This window comes from Dunckerocampus dactyliophorus, chromosome 19 (genome assembly GCF_027744805.1).
Source record: "Dunckerocampus dactyliophorus isolate RoL2022-P2 chromosome 19, RoL_Ddac_1.1, whole genome shotgun sequence".
Lineage (NCBI taxonomy): Eukaryota > Metazoa > Chordata > Actinopteri > Syngnathiformes > Syngnathidae > Dunckerocampus > Dunckerocampus dactyliophorus.
Window position 1 is genome coordinate 17490233 of NC_072837.1, and position 18008 is coordinate 17508240.

At 42.5% G+C, this 18008-nt stretch overlaps 1 protein-coding gene across 1 annotated transcript; it reads left to right on the forward strand.

The window, feature by feature from the left end:
- The first annotated feature begins 7566 nt into the window (after window positions 1-7566).
- Window positions 7567-14978, forward strand: LOC129171970 (elongation of very long chain fatty acids protein 4-like). The gene is made up of 8 exons (XM_054761196.1): window positions 7567-7629; window positions 7717-7818; window positions 8813-8898; window positions 8987-9174; window positions 9252-9332; window positions 11098-11269; window positions 11566-11693; window positions 13284-14978. The coding sequence occupies exons 3-8, from the start codon at window positions 8832-8834 to the stop codon at window positions 13566-13568; spliced, it is 921 nt and encodes a 306-aa protein (XP_054617171.1). The 5' UTR covers window positions 7567-7629; window positions 7717-7818; window positions 8813-8831; the 3' UTR covers window positions 13569-14978.
- The last annotated feature ends 3030 nt before the right edge of the window (window positions 14979-18008 follow it).

Below are 18008 nucleotides of genomic sequence, written 5' to 3' on the forward strand. Positions count from 1 at the left end.
TTGCTGCCAACCAGAGAACCATCGGGCAGGTGATAACTCATTTTCCACCCAACTCGGAAAAGTGGTTCTGCTTGACGTCCTATCGCAACGTTATTTCACTGACACTGCAATTGTGAATAATGGCAGCCTAGTTATTTTGGTTATTCATGAAATACAGACGCCTGCAAGTATTATCCTTGCATGAGAGCCGCTGGTACAAAAATCTATATTTTATATGAAAGCTGTTTTTGACTTTGTTATACAGCAAAAATATTATTTTGTCAGAGATTCTATGCTCAGGATTTTAGTTTGAATTCAGAAGTCTATTATTTATTTGTGAATAGTGGCAGATTTTTTTTATGTTGGTTACTCAGAATATGCTGATGTTTGTTAATTTTGTACATGCTGCTAGCGGTGCACGTTACTTTTCCTGCTGGTTCTGTGCAATGGGAAATATGTTGGTAGACGTAACCTTCCAATTATTCAAAGATATTGGAAGTAAATTCATCTGTTTCATGTTTATTTTCATCATCATTGCAAATATGCTTCGCTTTAGCAGTGCACAGTGAGAGATGCATCGATAATCGTTTGTTCACAGGCCTCTGGATCATAATCGCATCAAATCGCGAGGTGGCCAGAGATTCCCACCCCTAATCTCAATAGGATTCAGGTCAGGACTTGGTCTAGGCCACTCCAAAGTCTTCATTTTGTTTTTCTTCAGCCATTCAGAGGTGGACTTGCTGGTGTGTTTTGGATCATTGTCCTGCTGCAGAACCCAAGTTGGTTTCAGCTTGAGGTCACCAACAGATGGCCAGACATTCTCCTTCAGGATTTTTTGGTGGACAGCAGAATTCATGCTTCCATTTATCACAGCAAGTCTTCCAGGTCCTGAAGCAGCAAAACAGCCCCAGACCATCACACTACCACCAACACATTTTACTGTTGGTGAGATGTTCTGTTATTTTTACACCAGATGTACTGGGACACACGCCTTACAAAAAGTTCAACTTTTGTCTCGTCCGACCACAGATTATTTTCCCAAAGGTCTTGAGGATCATCAAGATGTCTTCTGGCAAAATTGTGATGAGCCTTTTGTTCAGCGGTGGTTTTGGTTTTAGTTTTGGAACTCTGCCACGCAGGCCATTTTTGCCCAGTGTCTTTCTTATGGTGGAGTCATGAACGCTGACCTTAACTGAGGCAAGTGAGGCCTGCAGTTCTTTGTATCTTGTTGTGGGGTCTTTTGTGACCAGTTTGATGAGTCGTCTCTGAGCTCTTGGGGTCATTTTGGTTGGGCAGCCACTCCTGGAAAGGTTCACCACTGTTCCATGTTTTCGCCATTTGTGGATAATGGCTCTCACTGTGGTTCGCTGGAGTCCCAAGGCTTTTCCACACAGGGCCACGTAGAGTTGGATTTTTGTTCTCCCTTAATAATAAAAAAGTTTAACTTAAAACACTTTTTCACACCCCTGTATTTACAAATTATTACCGATTCATTGTGTTTTCTGCGACAAAAAAATGGCCTGTTTTCGGAGAACAAAAATAAATGGGTGAACGCTAAATGTGAGCAAATGTGCAGGGATCCGATATGTATGGCATCTATTGCGTTGGACAAGTGCGGAGTTACCGTGTATATGTAGAAAGTGGCAAAAACAGCTCATTAGCATTAAAGCTGCAGAGCAGACGCACAATACGACATTCCCAATAAGGCTTACTAAAAGCACTTTTAAACTGTCTAAAGTCCACCATAAAGCCCAACACACTTCCGATACACTATTGTGGGACCTCGGACAGCCATTTAAAATAGCATCTAAGTAGTATATCATGCAAAATTGGGAGTCCATGCGATTGTCGACATCAGACACAGACCTCGGCGGCGGAAGGGTCGCTCACAGGCAGTGGGTCATCCCGTTGGCGAGGCCTCCACTTCAGATTAACATTAACAGAACATGACAGTGCTGAGAGGCTTTGAGCTCTCTGTGGCCAGCGGATTAAGCGGCCCGACTGCAATACCTGCAGCTAACTAATGCCGTCCCCAGAGGCGCCGCCAGGAATTCTGGTGTCCATGAAAAAAAATCACCTTGCCCCCCCCTCCCAGGCAGCTGTTGTCACCACATCTCTAGAACCTTAACTGACCCAACAAGAGCATAACATAACCCCAGGTTTGGGAATGTCTTCCTTCCTATTGTTCAATACAGCCAGTGTAAATATTTACTGCTCGTGAGTTGTCCATGCAACAGTATAGTATGCAAGAGAACATAACAAATGTGGTAAAGGCCATTGTTTACAGCAGCGGTGTCCAAAGTGCGGCCCGGGGGCCACTTCTGGCCCCTGACTGCTTTTTTATTGGCCCTTGGCACATTCTAAAAATACGATTAAACAATAACATTTAAAAAACAACAGCAAAAATGGGGAAAATAAGCAGTAATTTTAAAAAATTTGTAATATAAGTTGTAATATAAAAAAACCCCCAAAGAATTAATTAGAAATTTTCCTAAAATTTCTAATTAAATCTTTGTTTTTTTTTTGTTGTAGTTTCCTTTGGTTTGTTTTTTTTTTTTAGGTTGGACAAATGCTATAATGTTATGATAATAAAGTGAAAATATTATGAGAATAAGTCGTATTAGTATGAGAAAAAAAATGTACAAGTAGAACGTTAGTATTTGTAAATTTTAAAAAAATGTAAGGAGAAAAAGTCCATAATAATTATAATAATAATAATAATACGCTAAAATGAATAAATATATATACACACACACGTTACACTTGTATATTTCTGCATATTGAAAGCATTAAAACCATGAGAACCTTCTTGTCCTTTTAAGCAACATAATTGGTGAATGAAGCACCCTCATATGCATCATCCGTGCACCACACAGATGCTCGTTTCAAGTTGCCAACACGACAGGACATGCCCCAACAATCCAGCCTGAAAAAAATAATAGTTAGTAAGGTCAGATTTGGGGAAAATGTCTCATTAGCACTGACGCATAGATAAGTAAGCAGCCCACACACCTTTTTTTCTCGGTTCCCCGTGCATGCAGTGCCGGGATCGGGGTTGCGTTTTCAGTCGCGTTTTCAGGTTGGGACAAAATGCGCATGACAGCTGGTGAATGTGTTTTTATGTGGACATACATTTCCTTCCTGTGGCTGGACAAAAACATCACAATCTGCGAGCTATGGAATGGGCAGATCACACATTTCCCTACGAAGCACTGTGAAGGTGGTCGTGGACCAAACCATTTCATGTAACTGTGAGGCGGCTGGTCAGTCAGGATGGAAGTTTACTTTTGGTCACTGTGGCTATTTAACTGTTAATACCGAATGCCAGAGATTGTTTTCTGACATTTTATAAACAAAAAAAATTACAACCAGAGAGCAAGATTATTTTACCTATATACTGGGGCCCCTGTCAGTCAGGGGCCCTTGGAATTGTCCTACCTCCTTTATGGTGCCCCAGGCTGTCCCAATTCCATACTCTATATTAATAATATAAGAGGGTTTGTAGTGTGTGTGGGAGGTGTGGGAGGTACGGTCAATGCGTTTGCAGGATGCAGAGTGTACACATTCACATTTTCAAAAGTGTTGCAACCACTTCAAGGCGATATCAAAGGATGGCGGCAACTAAGAGTGTATTTACTTGGTTATCTTTGCCTAACTGATTGTTTCTGAATCACTTGTTGGAGCAGAAAGGACGAGGCTATGGAGTTTTGGGAAGAACTGGGCCGAAAGCAGCTGTAATTAGCGACCACACTGCGCTGGAAGGGCCTCGTGTTGACATCTGCCTGCCAGGCCACACTCGCGGACCTTTTCTGCTGACGTCCCGTAAAACTAAAAATGATCTGGAAAACAATTATTATTCTGTAGTAGTCCCTTTTTGTATGAATTTATGGAACATCAACCCTGACTAATTCTACTCCATGCAGCCAAAAGCAGCGAGTGGCCACGCTGGGTACCCAGTGAGGACAAATCCTGCACGGTGCTCAGATTTCCTTTCGTGCTGCCAAGTCAGTGAACTAAGCGCAGTTGCCTCCAGCTAGTTGAAGTCTGGGGAAAATATTTACCCTTCAAAAATACTATCACACTTAAAAATATGGACAGTTCATATTGATCAGGGTGAATAACTGCAACGGCACTTTTAAGTAAGCCATGCATGAAACAATATTTTGTTTTTTGGGTGGGGACGGGGGGGCTCATAGGTATGTCTGCAGTAAGGACAAAGAATGTCAGTCCTTATTAAAAGAGCCGGCAGTGTGGAGCCAAGACTCCGATTTCATCTGAGAAGAAGGGAGTGCAGTCAGTCTGTCAAGCCCCACACCACCGACCACCCATCTGCATTGCACTCCACTTTGCCCCCTTCTATGACTGACAGGTACTTTGTGTGAGGTCCTTAAGGTTTTCTCTCCAGCAGGTGATTTAATTGATGAGCTCCTTCCCTCAAACTGAAGAAGGTGTTGATCATTAAAATCACCTGCTTTAGTGAAAACCTGCAGTCTCGGCCCTCCACGGCACGTGTTTGACACCCCTGCCTTCGAACAATCAAAAACCATCCATCCTTCCATTTTCTATACCGCTTGTCCTCATTAGGGTCACAGGTGAGCTGGAGCCTATCCCAGCTGACTTTGGCCAAGAGGCGGGGTACAGCCCAGGCTGGTCGCCAGCCAATCACAAGGCACAATCAAAACCATTTAAAAAAACGGTAAATACTTAACCCTTTCTTTGTGCATTGAGTTACTTGAGGAAAAACTAAATTGCGAGCGCCGTTTTCCCCATAGAACAGCACTTTCTGCAATCAGCAGTGTGCGCTCTGACTAGAACGAGGCAGCAGAGCACAAATCAGGCAATAAAAAAAATAGAGCACCATATTTTTGCCGGTTTGCTTATCGGTTCATTTGATAGCTGTAGCGATGTACTTCCTGGCCCGTGGAGAATGACGCTAAGGTTTGACGGGCAGGAGTCTACCATTTACAGTTCATGCAGGGGTGGGACTGCAACTCAAAATCAGAAATAAATTCCTCCAACTAGAGTAAAAAAGAGCGGCGTCTATTTGTGTTAAGTTAGCACGCTACTTCCTGCTTCACGGAGATTGATGCAATTATTTGAAATATGGGCGGGGAATATCCCATTGTGAACCAAAAATGGCCCAAAAAATTTCACAAAAAATGAAATCCTGTCCTGTCAATTAGTCACTTAATGACTAAGTAGCATGCAAACAAGTTAGCATGCTACTTCCTGTTTCATGGAGATTGATGCAATTTTTTGAAATATGGGGTGGGGAATATCCCATTGTGAATCAAAAACGGCCAAAAAAATTTCACCAAAAATGAAATGATGACCTGTCAATTAGTCATGTAATGGCTAACCTTGAGGGAGGAGGGGAATTTACTTTACTTTCTTTCTTATAAATGTTAAGCGGTATGGGTAATTTCACTGCGAAATGCCTAGTTGGAGATGGGAAGCCATAAAGGATGAAGTAAAGCGTTAGCGCGAGGAGGAGGAGTAAAAAGTAGCACTCCATCAACAGGCCTGTGTTTGGGCCCCTCATTGCTCCTGGCCAAAATGCAAGTTCCGTTCCACGGGCGACAAAAACACGCAAGCACAACATGCATGCGGTCATGCGTGCAGCTCCAATTCAGCTTTTATGACGCAGTGGTAAAAGAAAACATCGACTGTACAAACGGCACCAGCTTTCATGCCACATATTAAACCACTGTGAACAGAGAGAGGGAGCGAGAGAGCGGCTACTGAATGGAACCAGTCAAATCTCGGCCTGACGCATTTGCCTTTCCAATTAAAACCATATGAAAAACACTGTAATGGAACACACTGGATCCAGGTTACACACACACACTCTGAGGAGAGTGACACTCTGCAATTAGATGCAACATGAGGAGAAAAGAGCCAGAAAACTAATAAAACTGGGCAGAGATTCGATTTCTATACGCATATGATCCATAATACACTCAATGAGAGATGCTTGGGTCGTCACACACCGGCACACGCGCTGGTTGAGTACCCTCTGTTGGGATATATACGGTATATAAACACACGGTGAGTCAAATGTCCCTCAGAGACTTCCTGAAACGCCATACATAATTAAAAGTCAACCCAAACGCAGCAAAGTTATGTTTTTGGGGTGTGGCTTGCAGGGATGTGTTGCATTATTTTCGACTTCACGTCATAGCAAGTAGCCTTTTGTCTAAAAGAGAAGTCCCAGTGGTATTTCCCCCAAAAAGCTCCAGAGGTAAGTGGAAAATGAGTATGTCCCAGGTGGGTAGCGGTGAATATGCCCTTCAGGGGAGGAAGACACTTCCCTTACAGATTTGGTGGGTTTGCGCACAGTGCATATGTCATAGTAGACTAATAATGATGGACGCTTCAGGGGCTGGAAGGGCTCCACGTTGCCAGTGTTTGTTGAGCATTTTGCTGTTAGTTTAGCTGGTGCTTGAAAGCACCTGGCAACAACTAAAATGTACAGAATGGATGAAAACACTTCCCCAGTCCACCGAGAACACTTCATCACACATACACTCATCAGACACATCATTAGGTACACCTGCATCATTGTTTTCCCCGCAAATGCTGCCTATTTTGTGGGCAAACCGAATGTTTTGCAGTGTTTTTTGTTTCCTTATTTAGCTACAGAAGACAAATGTCTCTCAGCATGATGCAGCGCAGTTCTACGCCACACTAATAAACACATTGTTAAACATGAATACCTCTTTGACAGCATTGGTGAGAATAAATTGTACTGTCAACACACACAGACACACGCGCATGTGCGCAGACACGCGTGGACTCTCCGTTCTGCCACTGCTTTTGAATAACAGCATTTTATGCTGGATGTCTCAGCCGTACCCATGGAAAAAAACAAATTAACAGCATAAATCCAATATTAGCACTGGCACAATGGAGGCATTTTAACAACCGGTTGCATAACATTATATAAACCACCAAAATAAATGTAACAAATGGGCCTGGGAGTAAATGATTTATTGATGTCATGTAAATATTGTATTTTCTTAAAAGGTAGCGTAGTATTATTTGAACATTTTGTATGAATTATGCATGGAAAATGGAGAATTATGGTAAAAATGGGGGGTTTTAGAAAGTGGAAAATTGTTAGCCTGAATGTCTAGAATTTCCTGAATGTTTTGATGCTGGAATGGTGTGAATGGGTTAAGAAATGTTGAAATTGGAAATATATAATCCAAACTCCAACAAAACCGACATGTCCTTAAGGTCCATTTTGACATTTTTGCTTCATAGCTTTCACGCTATAAAATGTAACTTATTGCAGGCGAGTTGCGGTAAACATTGACGTCAGCCCGACGCCGCCATCTGGTGGACGAAACTCTGCATTGACAAACCATTTGGCTACTTCCTTGTTGCACGTGAGTGACCTTAAAATCGACGGATTTAACGCATTTAAGCACTTATAAACAAAGCAAATGCTTTTAATGTAAATAAAGAGTCATTGTTACTCTATTAAATGAAGATGATAAAGTAGTTATGTGAGGGAAGTGTCGACAGGCGTCTGTCACACGGATGCACACGATGTGGAGGCTTTGCGCATGCGCAGTGGTGATCGGCTTCTCTTTGAGTAGACTGCGAGAAGATGAGGAGGCTAAGCGGCCGGCTCGCACCTACAGTGTAAATTAGCCCCCCCTTTTTAAACAGCGTACATTTTAGTCCACTTGCCTTTTTTGTACTTTCTTGCCAATTTTAATGTCGTTTAAGTGTGACCGGAGAGCTGTAGAGAGGGACGAGGTGTGACGCTTGGAAGAAGGAACACGATCAGTTGCACCGGATGTCATTAAACGCCTCATAAATAGCAAGGAGGTAAGCGCTTGCTACATTCTTCTCTCTCTGTTTGTTTTTATTTTGTTTTTTTGTTTTTTTTGTTCATTTGTCTGTCGTGTTATGGTGCCCAAAGCGTTTCATTTGCATACAGGTGAGTCCAGTGTAGTTACTATACGAGTTTATTGTAGGGACAATAACGGTAACTGAATTTGGGCACACCTATGAGTTAATCCATTTATAGCTACAGCTACTTTACCGTGCTGTGAGTGCAACCCATTTTTCACGTTTTAAGGTCATGTTGCAAGGCACTAGTAACACAATTCTGCTGGTTTGCAAACCGGAAATGACTAAAATAAGTGCAGTACTGTGCTTTTTCTCCCGGCACCAGCAGGCAGAGAAGCGTGAAACAGCGGGTATTTGTACTTAGGCCTGCACCTCTAAGCTCGTTGATCAATTGAATTTAAGCCTCTTGAGCGCTCCCGGCACAAACCTGCTGACACATGGGCTGCTGTCCTTTTTTTGTGCGCCTATCCTCTCATTGAGTTTTGTAAGAACCCTAAACGTGTACATTCTGCATGCATGTGCTTTAACACGTGCAATAATGGCCTGAACTCTTATGTTTGCAGGTTCTGTTGAGGGTGCTGTTAAATTAGCTACTACGCAGGGCACTGATGATTACCCATTCATAATTGAAAGGACAGGCGATCTGTTGCATGGGATTAATTATAGATTAATAAACAGACACCTGCCATCATCTCACAAGAGATGACGCAACACTGCTTAGTTCACTGAGGTGGACATGCTCAGACAGACTTTAGCAATTGAATTCACTTGTCACTCAAGTACAGTTATTTTGGCCTCATATTCCGCCAGAATTTTTGTCTGAATAAATATTTTTGATTCCAATTTCTCAAGACAAGACATCATTATAAAACAGCATCTGGAATGGAACTATAAATAGAATTATTTTTGCTGGCGTATTTGATCGGCCACTTGTGGCTCTTTTTTTTTTAAACGATTGTCTCTGTCGCAGTACAATCAAGACGAAAGCCATGGAGGTGGTAACGCATATGGTGAACGACACAGTAGAGTTTTACAAATGGAGCCTTACTATAGCAGGTGAGTGGCCTTTTTGTTTTTGTTTTTTGACCAACACAAAAGCAGCGTATCAATACGTAGAAGTACGCCTGTTTTTTGTACCCTGCAGACAAGCGGGTGGAAACCTGGCCAATGATGTCGTCGCCCTTCCCCACGCTGGCCATCAGCAGCCTGTACCTGCTCTTCCTGTGGGCGGGGCCTAGATACATGCAGGACCGCCAGCCGTACACGCTCAGGAAGACCCTGATAGTCTACAACTTCAGCATGGTGGTCCTCAACTTCTACATCGCCAAAGAGGTCAGTGCCCCGTATATGTATCAATAATTCTTCCTTCTTTACAGCTACATAAAAGCTAACTATTGTCTCCTCATCAGCTCCTGCTTGGCTCAAGAGCAGCCGGGTACAGCTACCTCTGTCAACCTGTCAACTACTCTAACGACGTCAATGAAGTCAGGGTGAGACGCCGCCGCCTTGCTGAAAAAACACAGACATTCATGCACAGGGTCTCACATAAAACAGGCCCAGAGACCTATTGGAAGACTAGCATATCGTCACTCTATTAGAATAATGGTCCAAGTCATTTTTTGACGAAAATGAGTTTTTGGCCTATATCATGTCTTGATAATGCTGGCCATCTCTGGTAGAATCTCCTTAGTTGAAAGGATCGTGCTCTTCATGCCGTGTAGGACAATGGCCTCTGTCAGGAAGGTGACTTGGGCCATTTTACAACATTTTTGATTGATTGATTGGTCAAATGTGATGAAATCATGAGACTCAATGGATCGTACTTCTCAAGTATCCGACGAGTCAAAAAAGCGGGAGTCCTGACTGTACATGATTTGCGGGCTTTGTCAATTTAGCACCGATGGCAAGGTCCGGTACAAGCTATCCTTCGCTGAGAACTTTGAGTCGGTTTTCCCAACAACGACTTAGGCCATTATTTGAATTTTCCCTACTCCCGTATTTCCTCCAATAATGGCCTCTGCTCTAACAGACGCCGCGTCTCAACTAAACAAACAAACACCCCTGACGATGAAAATAGGTCGCAGATGCTAATTGTTGACACACAGACTAAAGAGCTAGCCACGTTGTTCACTTGGTTGTTAACCAAAACAGCAGCACCTACTGTGACAGATGAATGAAAACAAAACCATTTCCGTGCAGTATCAAAGATATGAGTTTATTATGGGGAGGTTAGCTTAAGTGTAAATAGGGTCGTTATCAAGTTACCCGTGGGTCACAATTCACAATTCTAACCAAAACAGCAGCACCTACCGAGACGTGGGGGATGAAGCAATAAATGACTGAGATGATCTTACGTTATGTGGCTTTTTACATTTTTTTTGTGTTGTGCATGTCCATTTTCCTATTCTGGGGAGCTACCTTCCTTCAGATTAGCTCCGCCCACTCTGCTTCTGTTTTGGTGACCTACATTATGACCATTCCTCTGCATGATTACTCTAATAGCCATTTTCTTTCGAGTTGTGTTGTGGTATACACTGTTTTATCATGCCCTTTCCTCACTAATAAATACCTTACCCTAGGAGATGCCTGGTGCTCTCTGCAGTTGAGTACCCGCTATCTGAAGAAATACGCTCATATTTTGTGTATTTTTAAGAGAACATTTTGAGACAACAAAAAGGTGCAGGAGGCTTGGCTGGAGCCATGTCAGAGCTCCGCCCCCATCAGGCCACCATTAGGTCATGCTCTTTCAGTGCGGCATTAGTTGGGGCGGCGTGGCTTAGAGAGAGCAACCATGTGTTACTACAGTATGTCATTGTCCCATTGCTTATCTGGCTTGGGAATGGATGAGGACGTGTCATACCACATGCATGACACAGTGCTGATGGAATATTCATGTGCCTCACGTATTTATAAGCCAAGATGCTCGCAAACATGTCAGACAGGATTTTACATTTCACGTACCTTCTGGACTGACTGCAGGCAACCTTTGCATACATGTAGTGAATTATTCACGTTGCTTAATATCGATGGTATTTTATAACGTTACGTGGAGTAAGTACATGAGCTCCCTTGCTCCTTTCATTTCAAGAGCCATTAAACAAATGGCAGTGGAGAGCATTCTGCATTAATGTCGTTTAAATGGAGCGGAGTCATCCGGATGCTTTTAAAGTACTCACCAGCATCGGCATCTATTTTTATGCGGTCACGCGCTTTTTATTCAGTCACCTCTTTCTTCCCTTACCTTCCCGTCTTTAGATAGCATCAGCTCTTTGGTGGTACTACATCTCCAAAGGAGTGGAGTTCCTGGATACGGTCTTCTTCATCCTGAGGAAGAAATTCAACCAGGTCAGCTTCCTCCACGTGTACCACCACTGCACCATGTTCATCCTCTGGTGGATCGGCATCAAGTGGGTCCCTGGTGGGCAAGGTGAGACGAGGGGGAAAGCGTTAATGCCGGTCATATTTGCTCATAAATGATGCGTGAACACTGAGAGATGGTGACGATAGAATGCTTAACATGCAATACGCCCCCTAGTGGCTGTAAGCTACATAGGGCTGGCATCGCAGCAGCGATGGAATGGATACTTCCACAACTGAGTTCCACAGTACTCCTGTGATTGCTGCGAGTGCAATATGACAGAAACAGTAACAGCTGGGGTTGCAAGTCCTTCCTCATGAATCGTGAACAGTTCTTTCATCCATGGATTTTTTTCGCCCTCACAGCTTTCTTTGGTGCAACCATCAACTCTTGCATCCATGTCATCATGTACGGCTATTATGGTCTGGCTGCACTGGGGCCTCAGGTGCAGAAGTACCTTTGGTGGAAGAAGTACCTCACCATTATGCAGATGGTAGGTATTACTTCACTAACTACGACACAGGGATGGGTATCCAGTAGTGGTGTCTGATAATATCGAGCCACCGATATTGGCATAAAGATGTAATATCAGTTGATATCGGGATCGTGTTTTTCCCTATAATGAAAACCACTAATAACAAACTGCTGTATGTACTATATAGACCTATGGGCTCCCGTACTGTCCAGTGTTATTCCTCGCAGTTGGAAACTGGGCTTCAATGTGCTGAAATCACGGGCGTTGGTGTGCCGGTGCAGATAGCACCGACATTAGCTAACTCGTTAGCTTGTAGCGGCGCCGGCACGTCTCGTTGGCACTGTTGTAAGACGACATTTTTACCCATGTCGAGGGCCACCAAATGTGGAGATGCGATTCACGAGACAGGAATCGAGGTGGGTGAAACCAATCAACAACCTCATGACCCGGAAACAGAATTTAGATCGATAGATAGATACTTTCTTAATCAAAATAAATATTGATAATAAAAACAATATTGTGGGTCACCACAATGTGTTAATTCCATGACAGGAGATAAGTCAGGTTACACATATCAGTATCGGTTGATATCGGAATCGGAAAATTGAGAGTTGGACAATATTGGTGTATCGGTTATTGGCAAAAAAAAGCCAATATCAGGCATCCCAAGTATCCAGTATCGGTATCGGGTTCCGATACCAGCGTGATTCACGTTATGGGAAAGTCCCACTTAGATTTTCGATCCAATGTTGTCAGCAAGTGTAGCTAGAAGAATATCAGCAAACATCTCCAAACGATTATCAGCATATGTAGCGGGTCTCCACACATGCACTGCAGCCGTCCCCTCACAAACACACAAACACACACACACACACACACGCAATCCGCCGGAGGCGTTCATGACCACACAAAACAGTCGGACATCTCCACAACACAAAACTTCCAGGTCGCTACAATATCATATTTGTCTGTAGCGAGGAGAAGAAGAATTTCATGTTGTCTGACCAACTGTGAAGCCATGAACGCGTCAGGCTGTGCGCTTGTTTGTGTGTGTGTGTGTGTGTGTGTGTGTGTGTGAGGCGCTGCATGTGTCGAGACATCTACGTTTGCTGATATTCTTCTAACTACATTCGCTGGTATTCTTTTGGCGCGGTCGCATATGAACTACAACAGAGGTCTGGTATCCAAATTCAGGTATCAAGATGGAACCAGAAGTGAACCAGTGTGGATCGGTGCATCCCTGCTACTAATTAACAAGCACAGCAGAACCTCCAGAGCGTTTGGATTTCCCATTGCAAATAATGGAAATAATCTGTTCCAATGTCAAACTAATGGTCAGCTGCTGCCTCCGTTAATTTTTCAGTGTTGAAGATTTTTTGTATTGTCAAGTGTAAAAAGAAGCTAACCGCCGTAAAACAACAATCGTTCAATCCTTGCTGAGCTGAGGCATGCTAAGGTCTCACATGATGCAGTTTGGCGCTCCATTTTCCCCTCCCCAACTTTTGTGAGACTTCCAAATCCCTCCCAAACAAATACTACCAACAGCAAAGATTGCTTGGATGGAAATTTGAATCATATGTTGTTCAAATGGCTTCATATTCCCTTTAGATCCAGTTCCACGTGACCATCGGCCACGCCGGCCACTCCCTCTACACGGGCTGCCCCTTCCCCAACTGGATGCAGTGGGCTCTGATTGGCTACGCCGTCACCTTCATCATCCTCTTCGCCAACTTCTACTACCACGCCTACCGACGCAAACCCTCACCCGCGCACAAGGGGGCCAAGCCCTTCACCAACGGCGTCTCCAAGGCCACCAACGGCCACAGCCAGGCGGAGGAGGTGCAGGACAACGGCAAGAGGCAAAAGGGCAAGGGACGGGCGAAACGGGAGTAAGGTTGGCTTGCTAGGACGATGAACCAAAGGACAGTTTTAAGGGACCAGAGATGGACGAGCGGGGGGTGGGGGTGAGCACGGCGCTAATGAAGGCATTGTGGATGGACGAGAGTTGCTATTGGTCATCTTTCATCGCTGGTTTCTTTTAAAAGCAAACATGCTGAACACGTAGACTTCATGTGCCCAAAATGTTTTTTTTTGGACCACGTCACACCCCGAATGTTGTTGAAGAGCTTACTCAGCATGCACCAACCAATTTCTCTCACACTGGAGCGACAGGCATGTTTTCTTTGAGAGCTTCCATAGTCTTAACAAATTCTGCTTCTATTTATTATTGATTTCTAGCCCCTTGACGGAGCACCTTTGCACCCATGGAAGCGCTTTTGTTTACACAGTTGTTGATATCCAATAAAAGCTATGTATCGCCACCTTTTCATTCCCAAAAAAAAACCCAAATATGTGGGGTTTAAAACAAATACCACCAAAAATACACCACATTTATTTCTAAAAACATGTACAATCGTGTGCAAAAGTTTGGGCACCCATTACAAATTCCATCATTTTCATGAATGCATCAATGGATAGGTCGCACGGTGGCCGAGTGGTTAGCATGGTGGCCACACAGTCAGGAGATCGGGAAGACCTGGGTTGGAATCTCCGCTTGGGAATCTCTGTGTGGAGTTTGCATGTTCTCTCCCTGCGTGCGCAGGTTTTCTCCGGGTACTCCGGTTTCCTCCCACATTCCAAAAACATGCATGTTAGGTTCATTGGCGACTCTAAATTGTCCATAGGTATGAATGTGAGTGTGAATGGTTGTTTGTCTATATGTGCCCTGCCATTGGCTGGCGACCAGTCCAGCGTGTACCCCACCTCTCGCCCAAAGTCTGCTGGGATAGGCTCCAGCATACCTAGTGAGGATATGCAGCATAGAAAATGGATGGAAGGAAATCAGTGGATATTTGGATCTCATATTACATTTACAAAAATGTTGCTGCATAAAGAAAAATGACGAAAAAGAGATTTTTCTCATCTTTTAAGCTAACTTCAGTTATTTGTTTTGGGAAAGGGAGGTGAATGGCTTGATAGTTCCTGCAGTGAGTGAATAAACAAGAGTCTGGGTGAACAGAAAACCACAAAATATGCTCAAGAAAAAGTAGGGGAGGCTCACTGTGCCACACTTTGAAACCCAGCAGCTTTTACTGTCACTGTGCTGCACTGAATCTTAGTGTTTGTTTTTCAATTTTAAATACACGGTCAAGGGTGGGGACAGTAGTTTTTTTGTTGTTGTTGTTGTTTTTTTGTTTTGTTTTTTGCTTACTTGGCAACATATTTTTGTGGGTCTCCATGTTTTGTTGTTTTTTTGCTGTGCGATGTAGCCGAGAATAAAGAGATTGATTGTCTTCTCACTGCCACCATGTAAGGTCTCCTTTTTTCTATGGCAACAAACTGCAAAACTCCACATACAACTGAAATAAAAGAGTGACAGCACTCTTTACAGCTTGTGTGTCCATTTGTGTGCTTATTTATGCTCATGCAGAAGACAACCTGCAGTGCCAGAAGAGGCAGCAGCGCTAGTCTGTCGTTGACCTGTCCAGACAGATCTGCCCTAATCTTTGGGGGCAAATTGGCTTTAGCTCCAAAAGAGCTTACTTCTACGTCACTTCACGGGTTGCCCGAGAAAGCAGGTCACTGGAGAAGAAGCCTTCAGTTAATCTGCCATCAGGTCTCCTCTGGAAGTGAAGACTGCGGGCAGTTCACCTGCAGTTGGACCTTCGCTTGGAGAGGGACATGCAAACTATTGTTACTGCAGTCGTCATCCAGTCGTTTTCCATGTACGCAAAAGGCCTCTTTCTCTCAAACACTGGTCACAAACCTGTCTCAATCTGTGTTAGTAAGCATTCATAACACATCATGAACTATTTCATGGGGGAATCATTTGAGATTGTTTTCAACTTTTAAGACGGGGGTGTCCAAGCTTTTTCCAGTGAGGGCCACATCGTGAGAAATGAAAGGCCGCGTTTATATTTTGTAAAGCAACACATGCAGATATGCTAAGATGTTATATATATATAAAATAATAATAAACTGCATGTCAGCTTTGTATAGACAAAAACACACTGTTTGTTTTTTTTTTAATTTTCCAAATACTTGAACATTCTCAAATAATCTTTGTAAATTTTGTTTTTGGAATATTTTGACTTTATTCCCATAACGTTATCTTTTTTTCCCCAACCTAATTTCCCCCAAATTATATTTTGTTTGTTTCTTGTACCATTAAGACTTAAAAAATAAAAAGTTTTCTTTAATATTTCAGCTGTATGCAACTTAAATGACTTGATTTTTACTCAAAGTAATTTGACTATATTCTTTTAAAATTACACTTGTTTTTTTGACATTTCTGTTGGGGTTTTTTAAATTTTCCAACTTCTTCAACTTTCTTCTTGTTTCTTCTCATAATTATGGCTTTATTCACATAATATTTTGGCTTTATTCTCATAACATTAAAACTTTTTCTGCAAGCTAGTTCCCCAAAAATTATGTTTTGTTTGTTTCTCATAATATTATGGCAAAAAAACATATTTTCTTTAATGTTTCAGCTCTATGATGCAAAAATGACTTTATTTTACTGAAAATATTTTAGTATGTAATATAAGTATGACTTTATTGCCATAATGTTTTGGCTTTATTCACATAAAATTCCAACCTAGTTTTATTTGTTTCTCATAATATTACAACAAAAAAATCATATTTTTCTTTAATATTTCAGCTCGATGCTGCAAAAGCATTTTACTCAAAATACTTTTACTTTATTCTTGTAAAATTGCAGTTGTTTTTTTTTTCTTTTTTGATATTTCAACATCATGCTGATGTTATTTTTCTCACTGTTTTCTCACAACTTTTTTCTCTTAACATTTTTGCTTTATTCTTGTAAAATTACTGCTGATTTTTCCATTTTTGCTTTCTTTTAAGTTTTCTTGTGAAATTATGTTTTTAGGATGCGCCAAAAAAGAAACAGCCGCAAGTCACAAATGGCCCCCAGGCCACACTTTGGACATCCGTTTTAAGACGGCACTGTACTTCTCATCCTGTCTCTTAGCTTGAGCCCAAAGGGTGCTCCCCTCGCACCATGAAGGATGCGGACGCTGAATTGTGGATCGGATGAGTGTAGAGTGGTGTATTTGTCCTCCTTGGGGACACAGAGAGATGTAAGCCAAGGATTAAAGGGATTGCAAGAGGGCTGAGGCTTTTCGATCAAAGGCATTTAGCCGGGGTCACAATAACCTGCATGCCACCTCCTGCAGAAAGGTGCACAAGCAGTAACTGTCACACACTGGGCAAGGCAAGCTTGAAGGCCACTTGTTGCAGGTTTAATACGGCACAAATGCTTATAATAGTATTCAGTCGCACACAAGCTGTTTGGGTAGGGTAAAGGGTCGCCTGGAGGGGGTTAAGCCTTGCAAACCTGACCCGCAACTCGCTCATCTCATTAGCAAAGGAGCTCATTCTCTCCTAACACAGCGGAAACAGTCACCCTTTACTCACCCTCCTCCTGTGTGGCGCTTCAATCTGCTTTGTGTGTCCACTGCGCCCCCTGCTGGACATAGAATCAGTCGCTGGACTCCTGGGACTAGAATAAAGGGTTTCAATGCGGAACCACAACAGTATAAATGTTTGTTAAAGCTGAGAAGTTCACGTTACAAAGTCTCTTACAGTAACCCCGCTAAAGGTAGTAAATACTTGTATTAGGTTAAATGCTTCAAAAAACAAACAAAGCTACAACACAAAACGTTTTAGAAGCAAATTTATAACAACCAATCAATTTATAGCACAAAACGTGTAGTTTCATTAGATAATTGAACGCCTGGCAAACTTTTAATCAGACATCCTGGGCCGCCATCTTGAAACATATCTACGGTTGCCGTCAGTGTCAAAATACAGTACACATTTGAGGATGTGGTTAAAATATTTACAAGATTTTGACAAAAAAACGGACAATTATGCTGTCTGAAACTTGCGCCTGTTGATAATTTTTCACTTACGCAAGGTTCTGAATAATAATTATCTCAGTTATAGCAACTCTGATTTCAACTAACAATAACTCTACAGATAAGTATGCTCTTACTTTGGCGTTTGATTAGCGTCACGTTTGAGGGGAAAATTAACCGCCTTCAAAATAAAAGCTTGTGTTAAAAGAATAGTGGTTCATTACTAACATATAAGCATCTATAACTATTCCATATAAATAGATAGAAATAAATATCAAATATAATCTACAGTTATTCAGAGTACATTGGGAAATATTTCATCAAGAGTAACGTCTTAAGCACATTCCCCAAATCGTTGCAGAGATTACATCTGCCACCGGGGAGCGCTGTTACAAGCCCTGCTTTCACAATCAATATCAGAATAGGGAGTGGTTTGGGGGCTTCCTTGTCCAGT